General features: G+C 44.9%; 1 protein-coding gene across 2 annotated transcripts in view; it reads right to left on the bottom strand.

The window, feature by feature from the left end:
* Positions 1–1,545: 1,545 nt before the first annotated feature.
* LOC135003257 (laminin subunit alpha-like) overlaps positions 1,546–18,113 on the bottom strand; it is a 106,045-nt gene continuing 89,477 nt past the window's right edge. For both annotated transcript variants that reach the window (XM_063951737.1, XM_063951734.1), the window contains 5 exons: positions 5,721–5,784; positions 4,944–5,032; positions 4,035–4,147; positions 2,600–2,756; positions 1,546–2,306 (listed from right to left, as the gene is read on the bottom strand). In XM_063951737.1, the coding sequence (XP_063807807.1) occupies positions 2,140–2,306; positions 2,600–2,756; positions 4,035–4,147; positions 4,944–5,032; positions 5,721–5,784 (590 nt within the window). In that variant the 3' untranslated portion in view covers positions 1,546–2,139. The remainder of the gene's footprint in view (positions 2,307–2,599; positions 2,757–4,034; positions 4,148–4,943; positions 5,033–5,720; positions 5,785–18,113) is intronic.

Here is an 18,113-nt window from a genome sequence, read left to right as displayed (position 1 = left end):
CTTCTGTGCCATAACATCTGTTCCATTGCTGCTACAGAGGTGCTGTTCCTTTCTACACTACATAGGAAAGGCTTTTGGAACAATATAAATTAATTTTATAACAGCTGCTGAACTTTGAATAACCAAACATTTGGAGTGCTGGACTGGCATATTCTCAGTGTATATAGGTCTCTGGTTCATTTTGCCACAAGTGGAAACCTAGATATTGAATACTGGATTTTTTTTTTTAGGTTTTTGAATTGATATTTTATATATCTGCTTTACTAAAACATATATAATATAAACAAATATAATAGTATTTTGCTTTTATACAGCGATACATTGTTAGAATTTTTTCACCCCATATTCTAGCGCTGTTACTGTTTCCATTTGTACTTTTCTGTGAGACTTCTTAGCTACCTAGAAGTTCCCCCAGTGTGATTTCCCCCAGGAAAAGCTTACGTTAAATTGATGTATAATCACAGTGCATTTCTGGGACGTTATTTAGGTCAGCCTCAGAGTGCATTTATATCCGCTTTATTCGTTTTAATATTAGTTTTAAGGAATGAATAGAAACAAAACAAAAAAAACCTGGTGTTTAATAATAGATCTTAGTATGCTACAAATGACACGATACTGCTCTATGCAGCCGTTCCTCCAGAGACTAAGCTGCTTTCTGTGAGAGAGGACAGAATTACTGAAAATACCTTGTAGTGCCAAATACTTTGCAGTTTTTGTGCACATTTGGTAACGATACGGTGGTAATCTAATTATACATTGCCAGAGCAAAGCAAGTCTGTGATCATATCAATCATTACACACGTGCAGAGTAAGCCGTAGCCCTTAATTTCTAACTGTGAATTACATAGAGCAAATAGCATCTTATGACATCTATTTTTTTTTGTTTTAAGAGTATATCTGCGGTATGGGCTGACCAGGCGCCATCCATTTATGGACAACAATATCTAGCTCCTGATTGGTGCCCAGTTATTCTGCCACCAAATGCAGAAAAGAAAATGACAGCGAATGTACTGTTACTCTTTGCCATGTGGAGAGGGTGCATATCAGAACGCTTTTCCAGCTTAGCGGGTGTTTGAGTGGGTGATCATGTACGCACATCCTGAGGTAGAAAAGATGGACTGTCTTCAAGCCTTTCTCTGGGTTGTAATTTCCATCCATCTAAATAAAAAGACTCCGGGCCTGTTTCTGAATCTGTGTCATTAACCAGTCACACGTCGATTACTTTATGCATATGCAGTTACAAAGCCCTTCCCTTGTGTACATCTGTGTGTCCAAATGTGAGGACAAATTCGTTAAAATGACTGATTTAACAAATTTGTATGGACAACAGTTTTTGTCCATTTTCCAGCATTTGGGAGCAAATGGTCAATTGTCATTTGTTCTCCTCCAATACCAGATTTTCATTCCAACCAGCCATAATTGTATAATGTATGCCCAACTTTAGATGCATGCACAGTTAAATACAAAAAGACACAAACATGTTCAACATCAACTCAGAATCATGACCTCAATGTCACCTTAAAATACACAAGTGGCGCTTTACCATTAATGGCAATCATATTTATTCAATATCATTGGACAAAATGTATGCACTGTACAATTGTTATAAGCAAGATGAAAATCATGACTGTGTATTTTCTTCCATCATTCTTTTTAGGAACACTTAAAATATCCATATTATTCATAGAATAGGGCCCTCACACATGCAAATTCATGTTCTGATATGTGAATAAAGAACTTTGTGGTTGATATTATGAAATTGAGATATACACAATTGTAACTCTTACAGATCGAACAAGTCTCAATATTTTCAAATACTGTATAATTGAAAAACCAACAAAAACTGGACTGAAATGCAGCTTTGTAAAACCATTATAAAACTGCACTACATAACACAACATAAAAAGAAAAAAAAAAAGCAGCAGTTCACATTTACATAAGTAGCTATATTTACAGAGTCTACTATAAATACTTTCTCACCTATAACTCACTCTCTGTACACTATATATAAGGGATAAAGATCTAGTAGAAACATTAAATAAAGATTATTCACATACTGTACAGAGACATTTTGCTTAGAAAAAAAAAGGGATCCATGTAAATTTTACATTTGAGTATATACAGTGAGTCGACGCATTTTTACCATCCAGCATACACTGGCTCTGCATCATAAGTGATCCCATACACAGGGCTCGAAGATTGTTGTCTGTGCAATAGGGGAGATTTCGGACTGAAACCTATGACGTATTGTTGCTCAGATCTCCGTTTTTGCTTTCGGACCACACAGATTACACCAAAAATGAGCACTGTACAGGAAAAGAAAAACAAAACGTGGGACAGTTTATGGTGTGCTTGAACTTCAAATCCAAAAATAACTCACCACCCTCAAAGAAAGCCCAAAAAATTATTTGGCCTAACAGAGGTCTTGCTAATAATCAAAGCAGAGCCTTGTGAGGCTCATTACATCCGCATGGCCCAAAGGCAGAAGGGAAACCATCAAAGACTAAGGTAAGATTAACCCTAAACATTTCACATTCTTTGTAAGACTAGTTTTCTCAAGTTGCATCAATTGCAAACCGTAAGATTATAGTCAACTTACCAACCGCACAAACGACTAGCAGCATGATGGTAAGAGGTGCCAGTTTACAAGAGTCTCCGGCCTTACGCAAGAACGTCTCCATGCAGTACCTCGGTTCTGTGCTGCCGGTGGGGCAGAAGGCATCTTCAGGACAGCTTATTGGACTAATGTCGGGGGTCTGCACACATAGGAAGACATTTAATTCCAGCCTTGTGAAAAATGACATTTATTGATGAACTTGACAAGGATTATTGTAAATCACCAAGTTGGGTTTAGGGATAGGACAAAATACCATGGCCTACAGTGGAAATGCAACGGAACTTGATTTGAAGTGATAATTACACCTTTAGAACAATTTTTTTTTTTAAACTATTACACTACCCTACTTGTAACCAGTTACGTACATTATTAGGGTCTTTCATGTGACACTCCTTCCTCTGCACCCTACTTGGGCTATAAATCAAATGCTTAGGGGGAAGGGGGTATTCAATTGTTTGAAAAGTCAGTTGGGTGTCTGTTTTTTCCTATCAAATAGACAGGAAAAAACAGACACCCAACCGACTTTTCAAACAATTGAATATCCCCCTTAGAATAGGATTTGGTCAGTGAGTACAACGAATGCAAACCCTATAATATGTTGGCGCTGACTCCAAGTGGGCAGCTTAATGCCGCCTATGTTCAAAGCTGCATCAGCGACCTAATGGGAGTAGATGACTGACTAGAGCTAAGGTTCTGATGTTGGCAGCCTGGTCGAATTTGTGCAGGCTCAAATTTATCATACACCTCGTCAGTGCAAAGAAGGAATTTCCTGGGGATGGACACCCAACCATTTTGGTGAGACAGATGTGATGGGGGCGTGTCATATATCAACAATTTAAGAACTTCATGCAATCTGGCTACAGACCATCCATACCTGTAACAGAACCAATACTACAGATTGGCTGGTGGATGTGGGCGACTTATGAGTCTATCCGAAGAGAAACAGACCTTGTATCATTCCTTGAGGTCCAGAGGCATTTAGGAGGATGCATTCCTCAAATATTTAATTCATAGTGCTTATATTATCATTTACTGAATTAAGTACAGATTTGTACCAAATGATTTAGGCTGTGATCAGTCTTGATGGCTTTTCCAGGTATTTACAGGGGCCCTATATTAATGAATCTAGAACAATCACAGCAGTTCCTGATCGCAACCAGCCTGGCACCATCAGTGTGCACACAAGTGACAAGTCCCCATCCATTCCTGTCACACACATTCATTCTGGAAGCGTTCGGTGACTGAACCCCCTCTCCCTCCCTTCCCCCAGAACTTAGAGAAGGCCTGGAAATCTAACATACTTAGTAGATCCCTTTGTTTTTACGGGCTGGAATGTATATGGTTTTTCACCACCTCTAGGAGCTTCTTATAAACAAACAGAAATCAGTTTTAGGTCTGTTCACTTCCATTTACTTACAGGACAATAGTGGTCGACAGGGCACACATGGCAGCGTTCTCCTCCCCAGTTCTCTTGGTATTCACTGTCCTGGCAATACAGGCATTTGTGGTCTTCGGGACCCTTGTACATGCCTAAGTCAGCAAGGCAGATACTCTTTATTAATGATGGACCCAGATAATTGCATTCCACAATTGTAGCAATAATGTTAGATTTGGAATGCTCACAACTGCATTATAATGGGGTGGGAATTATGGCCTGAGCAAACACTGCATGGGGTGCCAGGTTTTTTTTTGTTGCTACAATGGGTTAGGTACAATATGTCGACAGTCATAATGCCGGCATGATCATAATGTAGACATTCACCTTGTAGACAGTGATGAAATGTTGACATGTTAGCATATCTATGTTACTTACATTCTCCTGGTGGCTGCAGCGGCTTAATCATAGCTTCCAGGTCCTAGCTGTCATGTGACTATAACTTCCTGGTCAGAGCTCCACTACCCCTAACCTTAATCCCCCCCCCCCTCTAATGCCTATCCCTAATCTCTCCCTTCTACAGCCTAATGCACCCGCCTCAGCCTAACCCTAATGTCGACCTACACAATGATGGGAGCCCTTGACTATTTGCTTATCATGCCTATTACTAGGAGGTATTAGATGATTACTTAACCCTTTCAACGCACACACAGCAGCTGATTCAGACTTACACATAAGTGTGGTCACGTTGAGTGTGCAGTAATAAATCTCTGCCTGTACGCAGGGCTCTCTACCCATCTGCTTGTGGAAGCAGCTGCCATCACTATCAGAGCATTTACACCAAGTCCTATACCTGGTGAAAGATTATCCATGTGAAATTTTACCACGGTAACATGGCTAACCTCATATACTACCGCATTAATAGTACAATAAGCTAATGATTTATTTTACCTGGGTGACACGGGGTGCACTCTATAGAGCCGACTTTCAGAGATTCCTTTCCCTGGGTGCACACAACACAGCCGGTGCATCGCGTAGTACTGAGGAAATACATATAGACATTATATGGCATTCTCTCATCAGATCACATGTATTTCCACTACTAATGCTTTTATATAGGATATGAACAAAAAGGACAGCAAGTAATTGGGAAATTGTTACCAGCGAAAGCCACAAGACAGACAGATGGCTCTGTACAAGGAGTAACCTGTCCATATAAAAACCTATAGAAGGTTCCATTGGGCTCAGGGATTGCACTGTACAAAGCAGTACTTGTCATGCAGCAATCTACACTAGGGGGAGATTTACCAACCCTTCTAAAGAGGACAGGGGAGAAGCTGCACCTAGAAACCAATCACCTTCTACCTATCATTATATAGAATGGGCTTGATAAATGCTACCTCGAAGCAGATTGGTTGATATGGGCAACTTCTCCTCTTTAGAAGGCTTGATCCAACTTCCCCTAAATGCACGTCATCTCTTACTACGTAGTTACCAGCCTGTCAAAATGACGAAACAACATAACAGTAACGTCAGCGCCGGCGGCTGTGCGCGGCCGAATGGAGCAACACTTGAATTGATTTATCAGGCGCCATGTAGTGGCCGCTGGCATGCAAAACACTTGAATTCCCCCCATAGAGGCGAGGAGCAGCATTAGACTTATTATATAGGATGACTCGGACATAAATCATGGTACAGCTGAATAGGACAACATGCATTAACCCTTACTTGCAAAATGACCCCAGTGGACACGGCTCACACTGAGTGACATTCTGGCCAGCGGAAAAGAAACCTGAAAGGGGAAAATTATACAAGTTACCATTATAATGCTAAGTACATCAGTTTCACAAGATTAGCAGCGGCTGTAGCTGAGAGCTCAGAACAGGAGTTTAAAAATACCATAAGTTAATACCATAAATGCAGAATGTTATTGGCTAAGGGTCCCGTCACCCACCAACCTTTGCCCTCTCCTGCCTAGGAGGTCATGACTGACAGGTCACTCCTGCTGGCGAGGCAGCATCATGGACATAAACATACCTATCTTCCTGTCATACAATCTACAAATGTGTCCTACAGCCAGCCAATCACAACACTGCTGTTCTTACCCTGCGATCACCAACAGATTTATAAAGTACACCCAGAGTTTATTCACACTCCCATCTACATTCTGCAACTACGTGCTTATGCAGAGTTGGACAAGTTGCAAGTTGTGGGCAGCTTTGCCCCAGTAACGAGTGCCATGTTTATGCCATGCATGCATCAGATAGGCTTACACACAAATTTTTAGAAACCTCTCTTTTAATAGCGAAATGCGCATATGCTATTCAGTTTGAATAAAAGTTCAGCGGCTACGCTCTTCTCGTATATGAGAAAATAAATTAATCCTGCAAAATACACCTACAAACTGATATACTATAGGTACAGTATGATCAATGATAAGCCCTGTTGGCTACAGAAAGTGTATCTGCAGTCAGCAGCGGATAGCTAGTGCAGGCGACTGTTCTCATCACCAGCGGCATTGGCACCTGCTCTCAGGCTCCCACAAACGACACAGCTTTGGACAGGCTGAGCGGGTCGGTTGAGTGTATGTATTAAGCCTTGGAGAGTGATAAAGGGTAGAGAGATTCGGTACATGTACTAAGCAGTGAAAAGAGTGGAGAAATGAGCCAGTGGAGAAGTTGCCCATGGCAACCAATCAGCTGCTCTGTATAATTTGAAAGTATGCACATTATAAATGTTACTTCAATGCTGATTGGTTGCCATGGGCAACTTATCCACTAGCTCACTTCTCCACACTTTTCACTCCTTAGTACATATCCTCCAAAGTCTCAACCAACCAGCTCCTAACTGCCATGTTTGAAACACAGCCTGTAACATGGCAGTTAGGAGCTGATTGGCTAGTACTTTATCTCCGTCCACTTTATCTTTCCCCAAAGCTTAGTACATAGACCCCTGTATCTTTTGTCAGTTAATGAAAGGGGATGCGGTCAAGATCCCGCCGGACGGAATCCCGGCGGTCGAAATACCGACACCGGAATCCCGGCCGGCACAATCCCAACATATTCTCCCTCCGTGGGTGTCCACGACACCCATAGAGGGAGAATAAAATAGTGTGCGTTCCGCTCGCCACCCCTGTTGGGATTCTGCTGGTCGGGATTCCGGTGTCGGTATTTCGACCGTCGGGATGCCGTCCAGTGGGATTTCGTACTGATCCCAATCAAACATCCCCTTATTGAGAACACATATGCCTGATCAGCAGGATATCATGTTGGCAGCCCTGTACCGACAATGTTAAAATGCAACTTAAGGCATTTTAATTGTAAAGCAAAAGGTTTACGGTGATACTGTACTACTAATGCCATTAAAAATGTTTTACACTGCATTTCAACTTTGTTCCTATAGTGCTGCCGATTTCCTGCATGTTGGCATAAGGATGGCCGGTATGCTGAATGCGTACCCCTCATTGCAGTCAGCTAATGTTAGACCACCCCTTCTCTCCTCCATTTCATGTGTGACCAGTGGCGGTTCTTGCCACGGGCAAGCGGTACTTTTGCCCGGGGCGCCGCCTTCCGGAGGGCGCCGGCGCCATCCGGAGGGCGCCGCACCAGGGCAAGATCCGCCACTGTGCCCCCCGCAGTGCCCTGCTGTGCCCCCCCGCTTTGAAGGGAACCAGACGCGTAGCGTCTAGTTTCCCTTCATTGAGAGGACCTTAGTTGTGTGGTGCGCGATGACGTCATCGCGCACCGCACAGCAAAGGTCCTCTCCATGAAGGGAAACTAGACGCTACGGTCTAGTTTCCCTTCATGGAGAGGACCTTTGCTGTGCGATGCGCGATGACGTCATCGCGCACCGCACAACATACTGGCACAGACACTAGGGGTCATAATTGACCTCTAGTGTCTATGCTGTTCTATGGGAGAGACGTTATAACGTCTCTCCCATAGATCGAAGAGAGGAGAAGAGCGGCGGCGCCGGCGGAGGCGGTCTGGATCAGGAACGGGGATGGTAAGTATAATTTTTTTTATTTTTTTATTTTCTTTCAGCGCCGTGGCCACGCCCCCATTTGAAGCCACGCCCCTATATTTTGCCCGGGGCGCCACAAGGCAAAGAACCGGCCCTGTGTGTGACCAGTCACCACGTAGAAAAATAAAAAGCTGCACTGTCAGTTTCAGCTTGCTATTGGTTCAGTGTCCCTCTGGCTCTTACACCCCCTGCCCCCCTTCCAACACACACACACACACACACCAACCACTCTACCTCTCTGCAGCCATTGGAACGTGATCATCTGAATTCTCAGCACAGCTTTACACAAGAACTCCATGGGTATTTTTTGCCATAGATTCCTCTCACACAATCAGCTGAGCCACGGATTTCCAATACCCGTGAACTTTCCAAATGCAATTCCATGATGTTCCAGGCCTCACACTAAGGGAAGATCTATCAAACTTAAGAGAGAGAGCGAGAAAGTGGAGAGAAAAATACCGACCAATCAGCTTTTAACTGCCATTTTACAGGCTGTGTTTGAAAAATAACAATTAGAAGTTGTTTGGTTGGCACTCTAAGATTTGATACATCTCCCCCACTATCCCAAATGCGGTTCTCAAGGCACCCTAACAGCACAGGTTTAAAAAATATCCATGCTTGTGCACAGATGCACCTCAAACTGACTGAGGTACTAATTAAGTCACCAGTGCTAAAGTACAGATATCCTAAAAACCAGTGCTGTTAGGGTAGGGTGCCTTGAGGACACAGGGGTCTATTTACGAAGCCTTGGAGCAAGAGAAAGTGGAGAGAGATAACGTACCAACCAGCAGCTCCTGTCAATTTTTCAAACACAGGAGCCAATTTATCAACGAGTGATAAAACTTGTTGCATATGATAAATGGTGCTCCAGCTAATCAGCTCCTAACTGTCATTTTTAAAACACATGACAGTTTGGAGTGAATTGGGTGGAGCACCAGTTATCATTCCCAACAAGTTTGATCACTCGTGATAAATGAGCCCCACAGTCTGTAACATGGCAGTTAGTAGCTGACTGGTTGGTACTTTCAAAGTCTTAGTAAATAGACCCCAGAGTTTGGGAACCACTGCTCTAGAGGTGTATTTACGAAATTTTGGGTTGTAAAACCCGGAGTGTCCTGCTAGCAAAAGGATTGCCCTTTTAAATATCAGCCATAAACATGCTCAGAAGCTCCGGGTTTTACAACCCAACACTTTTTTTTTTTTTAAACACTACTGTCATTTATTTGTCTTTGTTTGCCAGATAATCTAATCCAGCCCTGAAACCTCAGACTTTCTCTTCCTTGCAGGTTACTGACATTGAGCGATAAATGTGGAGCCTCACAAACACACACAGTCCAAAATCTTCCCGGAATTAAATTAACTGCTTGAAGCCTGAAGGTGGTTTTGGTATGACCAAACCAATTTTCAGAGATTTGCAAAGTCTGCTTCACATATATTTCTTATTCTACCCTTTTGAATACTTTGAGAATTCCAAGAAAATTGGGATTATAGTTATTTCACTGACCCTCCAAATAATAAGAATTTACTTACCGATAATTCTATTTCTCGGAGTCCGTAGTGGATGCTGGGGTTCCTGAAAGGACCATGGGGAATAGCGGCTCCGCAGGAGACAGGGCACAAAAAGTAAAGCTTTAGGATCAGGTGGTGTGCACTGGCTCCTCCCCCTATGACCCTCCTCCAAGCCAGTTAGGTACTGTGCCCGGACGAGCGTACACAATAAGGGAGGAATTTTGAATCCCGGGTAAGACTCATACCAGCCACACCAATCACACCGTACAACTTGTGATCTAAACCCAGTTAACAGTATGATAACAGCGGAGCCTCTGAAAAGATGGCTCACAACAATAATAACCCGATTTTTGTAACTATGTACAAGTATTGCAGATAATCCGCACTTGGGATGGGCGCCCAGCATCCACTACGGACTCCGAGAAATAGAATTATCGGTAAGTAAATTCTTATTTTCTCTATCGTCCTAGTGGATGCTGGGGTTCCTGAAAGGACCATGGGGATTATACCAAAGCTCCCAAACGGGCGGGAGAGTGCGGATGACTCTGCAGCACCGAATGAGAGAACTCCAGGTCCTCTTTTGCCAGGATATCAAATTTGTAGAATTTTACAAACGTGTTCTCCCCTGACCACGTAGCTGCTCGGCAGAGTTGTAATGCCGAGACCTCTCGGGCAGCCGCCCAAGATGAGCCCACCTTCCTTGTGGAATGGGCCTTAACCGATTTAGACTGTGGCAGGCCTGCCTCAGAATGTGCAAGTTGAATTGTGTTACAAATCCAACGAGCAATCGCCTGCTTAGAAGCAGGCGCACCCAACTTGTTGGGTGCATACAGTATAAACAGCGAGTCAGATTTTCTGACTCCAGCTGTCCTGGAACATATTTTCAGGGCCCTGACAACTCCTAGCAACTTGGAGTCCTCCAAGTCCCTAGTAGGTGCAAGGCACCACAATAAGCTGGTTCAGGTGAAACACTGACACCACCTTAGGGAGAGAACTGGGGACGAGTCCGCAGCTCTGCCCTGTCCGAATGGACAAACAGATATGGGCTTTTTTGAGAAAAAACCACCAATTTGACACTCGCCTGGTCCAGGCCAGGGCCAAGAGCATGGTCACTTTTTATGTGAGATGCTTCAAATCCACATATTTGACTGGTTTTAAACCAATGTGATTTGAGGAATCCCAGAACTACGTTGAGATCCCACAGTGCCACTGGAGGCACAAAAAAGGGGTTTGTATATGCAATACTCCCTTGACAAACTTCTGGACTTCAGGAACTGAAGCCAATTCTTTCTGGAAGAAAATTTACAGGGCCGAATTTGAACCTTAATGGACCCCAATTTGAGGCCCATAGACACTCCTGTTTGCAGGAAATGCAGGAAACGACCGAGTTGAAATTTCTTTGTGGGGCCTTCCTGGCCTCACACCACGCAACATATTTTCGCCACACGTGGTGATAATGTTGTGCGGTCACCTCCTTTCTGGCTTTGACCAGGGTAGGAATGACCTCTTCCGGAATGCCTTTTTTCCCTTAGGATCCGGCTTTCCATCGCCATGCCGACAAACGCAGCTGCGGTAAGTCTTGGAACAGACATGGTACTTGCTGAAGCAAGTCCCTTCTTAGCGGCAGAGGCCATAAGACCTCTGTAAGCATCTCTTGAAGTTCCGGGTACCAAGTCCTTCTTGGCCAATCCGGAGCCATGAGTATAGTTCTTACTCCTCTACGTCTTATAATTCTCAGCACCTTAGGTATGAGAAGCAGAGGAGGGAACACATACACCGACTGGTACACCCACGGTGTTACCAGAACGTCCACATCTATTGCCTGAGGGTCTCTTGACCTGGCGCAATACCTGTCCCGTTTTTTGTTCAGACGGGACGCCATCATGTCCACCTTTGGTATTTCCCAACGGTTTACAATCATGTGGAAAAAACTTCTCAATGAAGTTTCCACTCTCCCGGGTGGAGGTCGTGCTGAGGAAGTCTGCTTCCCAGTTTCCATTCCCGGGATGAAAAACTGCTGACAGTGTTATCACATGATTTTCCGCCCAGCGAAAAGTCCTTGCAGTTTCTGCCATTGCCCTCCTGCTTCTTGTGTCGCCCTGTCTGTTTACGTGGGCGACTGCCGTGATGTTTTTCCCACTGGATCAATACCGGCTGACCTTGAAGCAGAGGTCTTGCTAAGCTTAGAGCATTATAAATTTACCCTTAGCTCCAGTATATTTATGTGGAGAAAAGTCTCCATACTTGATCACACTCCCTGGAAATTTTTTCCTTGTGTGACTGCTCCCCAGCCTCTCAGGCTGGGCTCCGTGGTTACCAGCATCCAATCCTGAATGCCGAATCTGCTGCCCTCTAGAAGATGAGCACTCTATAACCACCACAGGAGAGACACCCTTGTCCTTGGATATTGGGTTATCCGCTGATGCATCTGAAGATGCGATCCGGACCATTTGTCCAGCAGATCCCACTGAAAAGTTCTTACGTGAAATCTGCCGAATGGAATTGCTTCGTAGGAAGCCACCATTTTTACCAGGACCCTTGTGCAATGATGCACTGTTTTTAGGAGGTTCCTGACTTGCTCGGATAACTCCCTGGCTTTCTCTTCCGGGAGAAACACCTTTTTCTGGACTGTGTCCAGAATCATCCCTAGGCACAGCAGACGTGTCGTCGGGATCAGCTGCGATTTTGGAATATTTAGAATCCACCCGTGCTGATTGTAGCAGTATCCGAGATAGTGCTACTCCGACCTCCAACTGTTCCCTGGACTATGCCCCTATCAGGAGATCGTCCAAGTAAGGGATAATTAAGACGCCTTTTCTTCGAAGAAGAATCATCAATTCGGCCATTACCTTGGTAAAGACCCCAGGGTGCCGTGGACCATCCAAACGGCAGCGTCTGAAACTGATAGTGACAGTTCTGCACCACGAACCTGAGGTACCCTTAGTGAGAAGGGCAAATTTGGGACATAGAGGTAAGCATCCCTGATGTCCCGGGACACTATATAGTCCCCTTATTCCTGGTTCGTTATCACTGCTCTGAGTGACTTCATCTTAATTTGAACCTTTGTAAGTGTTCAAAAAAATTTTTTTAGAATAAGTCTCACCTAGCCTTCTGGCTTCAGTACCACAATATAGTGTGGAATAATACCCCTTTTCTGTAGTAGGAGGGGTAATTTAATTATCACCTGCTGGGAATACAGCTTGTGAATTTTTTCCCATACTACCTCCTTGTCGGAGGGAGACTTGGTAAAGCAGACTTCAGGAGCCTGCGAAGGGGAAACGTCTCGACATTCCCATCTGTACCCCCGGGATACTACTTGTAGGATCCAGGGGTCCTGTACGGTCTCAGCGCCATGCTGAGAACTTGTCAGACGCGGTGGAACGCTTCTGTTCCTGGGAATGGGCTGCCTGCTGCAGTCTTCTTCCCTTTCCTCTATCCCTGGGCAGATATGATCTTATAGGGACGAGAGGACTGAGGCTGAAAAGACGGTGTCTTTTTCTGCAGAGATGTGACTTAGGGTAAAAAACGGTGGATTTTCCAGCAGTTGCCGTGACCACCAGGTCCGATGGACCGACCCCAAACAAGTCCTCTTCCTGTATACGGCCATACTGTGCCGTTTGGAATCTGCATCACCTGACCACTGTCGTGTCCATAACATCTTCTGGCAGTTATGGACATCGCGTTTATTCATGATGCCAGAGTGCAAATATCCCTCTGTGCATCTCGCATATATAGAAATGCTCTATAGTCAATAAAATACTGTCCCTGTCAAGGGTATCAATATTTTTAGTCAGGGAATCCGACCAAGCCACCCTAGCTCTGCACATCCAGGCTGAGGCGATCGCTGGCCGCAGTATAACACCAGTATGTGTGTATATACTTTTTATTATATTTTCCAGCCTTGTCAGCTGGTCCTTGAGGACGGCCCTATCTATAGACGGTACCGCCACTTGTTTTGATAAGCGTGTGAGCGCCTTATCCACCTTAAAGGGTGTTTCCCAACGCGCCCTAACTTCTGGCGGGAAAGGGTATACCGCCCATAATTTTCTATCGGGGGGAACCCACGCATCATCACACACTTTATTTAATTTATCTGATTCAGGAAAAACTATGGTAGTTTTTTCACATCCCACATAATACCCTCTTTTGTGGTACTTGTAGTATCAGAAATACGTAACACCTCCTTCATTGCCTTTAACGTGTGGCCCTAATAAGGAATACGTTTGTTTATTCACCGTCGACACTGGATTCAGTGTCCCTGTCTGTGTCTGTGTCGACCGACTAAAGTAAACGGGCGTTTTAAAACCCTTGACGGTGTTTTTGAGACGTCTGGACCGTACTAATTGTTTGTCGGCCGTCTCATGTCGTCAACCGACCTTGCAGCGTGTTGACATTATCACGTAATTTCCTAAATAAGCCATCCATTCCGGTGTCGACTCCCTAGAGAGTGACATCACCATTACAGGCAATTGCTCCGCCTCCTCACCAACATCGTCCTCCTACCTGTCGACACACACGTACCGACACACAGCACACACACAGGGAATGCTCTGATAGAGGACAGGACCCACTAGCCCTTTGGAGAGACAGAGGGAGAGTTTGCCAGCACACACCAAAAACGCTATAATTATATAGGGACAACCTTATATAAGTGTTTTCCCTTATAGCATCTTAATATATATATAAGCATATCGCCAAATTAGTGCCCCCCCTCTCTGTTTTAACCCTGTTTCTGTAGTGCAGTGCAGGGGAGAGCCTGGGAGCCTTCCCTCCAGCCTTTCTGTGAGGGAAAATGGCGCTGTGTGCTGAGGAGATAGGCCCCGCCCCTTTTTCGGCGGCCTCGTCTCCCGCTCTTAACGGATTCTGGCAGGGGTTAAATATCTCCATATAGCCTCCGGAGGCTATATGTGAGGTATTTTTAGCCAAAATAGGTATTCATTTGCCTCCCAGGGCGCCCCCCTCCCAGCGCCCTGCACCCTCAGTGACTGCCGTGTGAAGTGTGCTGAGAGGAAAATGGCGCACAGCTGCAGTGCTGTGCGCTACCTTTAGAAGACTGAGGAGTCTTCTGCCGCCGATTCTGGACCTCTTCTTACTTCAGCATCTGCAAGGGGGCCGGCGGCAAGGCTCCGGTGACCATCCAGGCTGTACCTGTGATCGTCCCTCTGGAGCTGATGTCCAGTAGCCAAGAAGCCAATCCATCCTGCACGCAGGTGAGTTCACTTCTTCTCCCCTAAGTCCCTCGTTGCAGTGATCCTGTTGCCAGCAGGACTCACTGTAAAATAAAAAACCTAAGCTAAACTTTCCTAAGCAGCTCTTTAGGAGAGCCACCTAGATTGCACCCTTCTCGGCCGGGCACAAAAATCTAACTGGCTTGGAGGAGGGTCATAGGGGGAGGAGCCAGTGCACACCACCTGATCCTAAAGCTTTACTTTTTGTGCCCTGTCTCCTGCGGAGCCGCTATTCCCCATGGTCCTTTCAGGAACCCCAGCATCCACTAGGACGATAGAGAAATATGTAGTTTACTCAATATCTAAAGAGCGTTATAGGTGCAACATTTTTATTCTACAATTGCACTATATTATATTTAGAGATGTGCGGAGGGCACTTTTCGTGTTTTGGTTCTAATTCCACTTTCGTGTTTTGGTTTTGGCTTGGTTTTGCCAAAACCACCCTTTCGTGTTTTGGTTTTGGATCTGGATGATTTTTGAAAAAAACTCGGCTAAAATCACAGAATTTGTGGGTAATTTTGCTCCTACGGTATTATTAACCTCAATAACAATAATTTCCACTCATTTCCAGTCTATTCTGAACACTTCACACCTCACAATATTGTTTTTAGGCCAAAAGGTTGCACCAAGGTTGTTGGATAATAAAGCTAAGCGACACAAGTGGACAACACAAACAGCTGGCCCATCTAGGAGTGGCACTGCAGTGTCAGAAAGGAGGGCAGGTATAAAAAATAGCGCCCCAAACAGCACATCATGCAAAGAAGAAAAAGAATTGCAATGAGGTAGTTGTATGACTAATAGGCCCTACACACTGGGCGATATGACTGAAAGATATGAATGAACGAGATACCATTCATATCTTTCAGTGTGTAGGCACCAGCGATGAACGATGCGCTGGCCCGCGCTCGTTCATCACTGGTGCCCCGTCGCTTGTGCATGCAGGCCAATATGGATGATCTCGTCCATATTTGCCTGCACTGCTATGGTGACGGGGGAGTGAAGAAACTTCACTCCCCCCGTCACTGCCCCCCCCCCCCCCCGCCGCCGGGTCCCCCGTCGGCCGTATCCGCTGTCGGGCAGCTCGGCGGCGGATCGCGCTGTGTGTAGGGCCCTTAAGCCAAGCGTCACAAACAATTGGCCCATCTAGGCGTGGCACTGCAGTGGCAAACAGGAGGGCAGATATCCAAAAAAGGCCCCTAACAGCACATGATGCAAAGAAGAAAAAAAGGTGCACCGAGGTTGCTGTATGACTAAGCTAAGCGACACAACCACCTGGCCCATCTAGTAGTGTCACGCAGTGGCTGAATGTCGAGAGTGGGCCGCAATAATTCGGTCCACTGACAGCATCTCCAGCACGCTCCAGTCACTTAAAAAAAATCTGCAATTGGTGGACTTATACGGCAGTACCCCAGGACTAATACAGCAGTACCCCTGGACTCATACGGCAGTGTCACACAGGATGGCACTTTTCAAAAACTAGGCCCCAAACAGCACCTCATGTAAAGATGTCGAAGAGGTACAATGAGGTAGCTGTATGACTAAGCCAAGCAACACAAACAATTCCAACTGGAATTATACGTCCAAATCACTGGAATTATACATCCAAATCACTGGAATTAATTGGCAAGATCACTGTAATTCTACGTCCAAATCACTGGAATTAATTGGCAAGATCACTGTAATTATACATCCAAATCACTGTAATTATACGTCCACATCACTGGAATTAATTGGCAAGATCACTGTAATTAATAATATGTCCAAATCACTGGAATTAATTGGCAAAATCACTGTAATTAATTATACATCCAAATCACTGGAATTAAATGGCAAAATCTCGCTATCGCCTGCCTAGTGAAGTGGAATCTAGATGGGATTTGGTACCACTGGAGACACAATACCTCCATCAATTGTCTAAATCCCACTGCACTAATGGCGGATACCGGATGCACGTCTAACACCAACATAAGTGTCAAGGCCTCAGTTATGAGGGCTTCCATCATCATGTGAAACTGAACCACTAGTCATGAACACAGGCCAGGGCCTCAGCCGTTCCATGCCACTCCGTGTCGTAAATGGCATATTGGCAAGTTTACGTTTCTCCTCAGACCATTTAAATTTCTTTTTTTTGGGTCTTTTTACTGAACTTTGGCTTTTTGGATTTTACATGCCCTCTACTATCACAATGGGAATCGGCCTTGGCAGACGATGTTGATGGCATTTCATCGTCTATGTCGTGGCGGCTATTGGCAGCAGCTTCAGCACTAGAAGGAAGTGGCTATTGATCTTTCCCTATTTTATCTTCCAAATTTTTGTTCTCCATTATTTTTCTGGAGTTATATAACACAATATGCGTCACAAGAGAGCGTACCCCTACACCTCACAGGGCAAACACTAAAAATTATTTGGATTAAATATTAATAACTCCTTTATTTGGAGTAAATAATATACAGCACAGGACAGCACCACTGAACTTATATGGTAGCACCACTGGACTGGATTTATACGGAATTATATGGACTTATATGGAATTATACAGCAGGATAACTGGAACTATACGGCAGTATCACGGGAATTATATGGCAGTATCACAGGAATTATACGGCAGTATTCTGAGAATTATACGTCAGTATCACGGGAATTATAAGGCAATATCATGGGAATTATACGCCAGTATCACAGGAATTATACGGCAGTAACACTGGATATATGGCAGCAGAGGACACCACCACTGTGACTGGTCACTGGACTGATGCTGAACAAGACACTACCCCTGGTCTGATGCAAGACAACACAGCAAAAATAGAAGGGACTTATACAGCAGCCAGCAGCACTGGAGACATAGCAGCAGAGGACACCAACACTGTGACTGGCTGGACTGATGCAGCATAAGACAATGACTACACTGGAAATGGAATAGACAACAGGTGGAAATTATAAGCAATTAGCAAGACACCCCCAATAAAGGAGTTGTTCTGCAGGTGGTGACCACAGACCACTTCTCAGCTCGTATGCTTTCTGGTTGATGTTTTGGTCACTTTTGAAAGCTAGCGGTGCTTTCACTCTAGTGGTAGCATGAGACGGAATCTACAACCCACACAAGTGGCTCAGGTAGTGCAGCTCATCCAGGATGGCACATCAATGCGAGCTGTGTCAAGAAGGTTTGCTGTGTCTGTCAGCGTAGTGTCCAGAGCATGGAGGCGCTACCAGGAGACATGGAGGAGGCCGTAGGAGGGCAACAACCCAGCAGCAGGACTGCTACCTCCGCCTTTGTGCAAGGAGGAACAGGAGGAGCACTGCCAGAGCCCTGCAAAATGACCTCCAGCAAGCCACAAATGTGCATGTGTCTACTCAAACGATC

The sequence above is a fragment of the Pseudophryne corroboree genome, chromosome 1, assembly GCF_028390025.1.
Source record: "Pseudophryne corroboree isolate aPseCor3 chromosome 1, aPseCor3.hap2, whole genome shotgun sequence".
Lineage (NCBI taxonomy): Eukaryota > Metazoa > Chordata > Amphibia > Anura > Myobatrachidae > Pseudophryne > Pseudophryne corroboree.
This window is presented reverse-complemented; position numbering and strand designations above follow the sequence as displayed.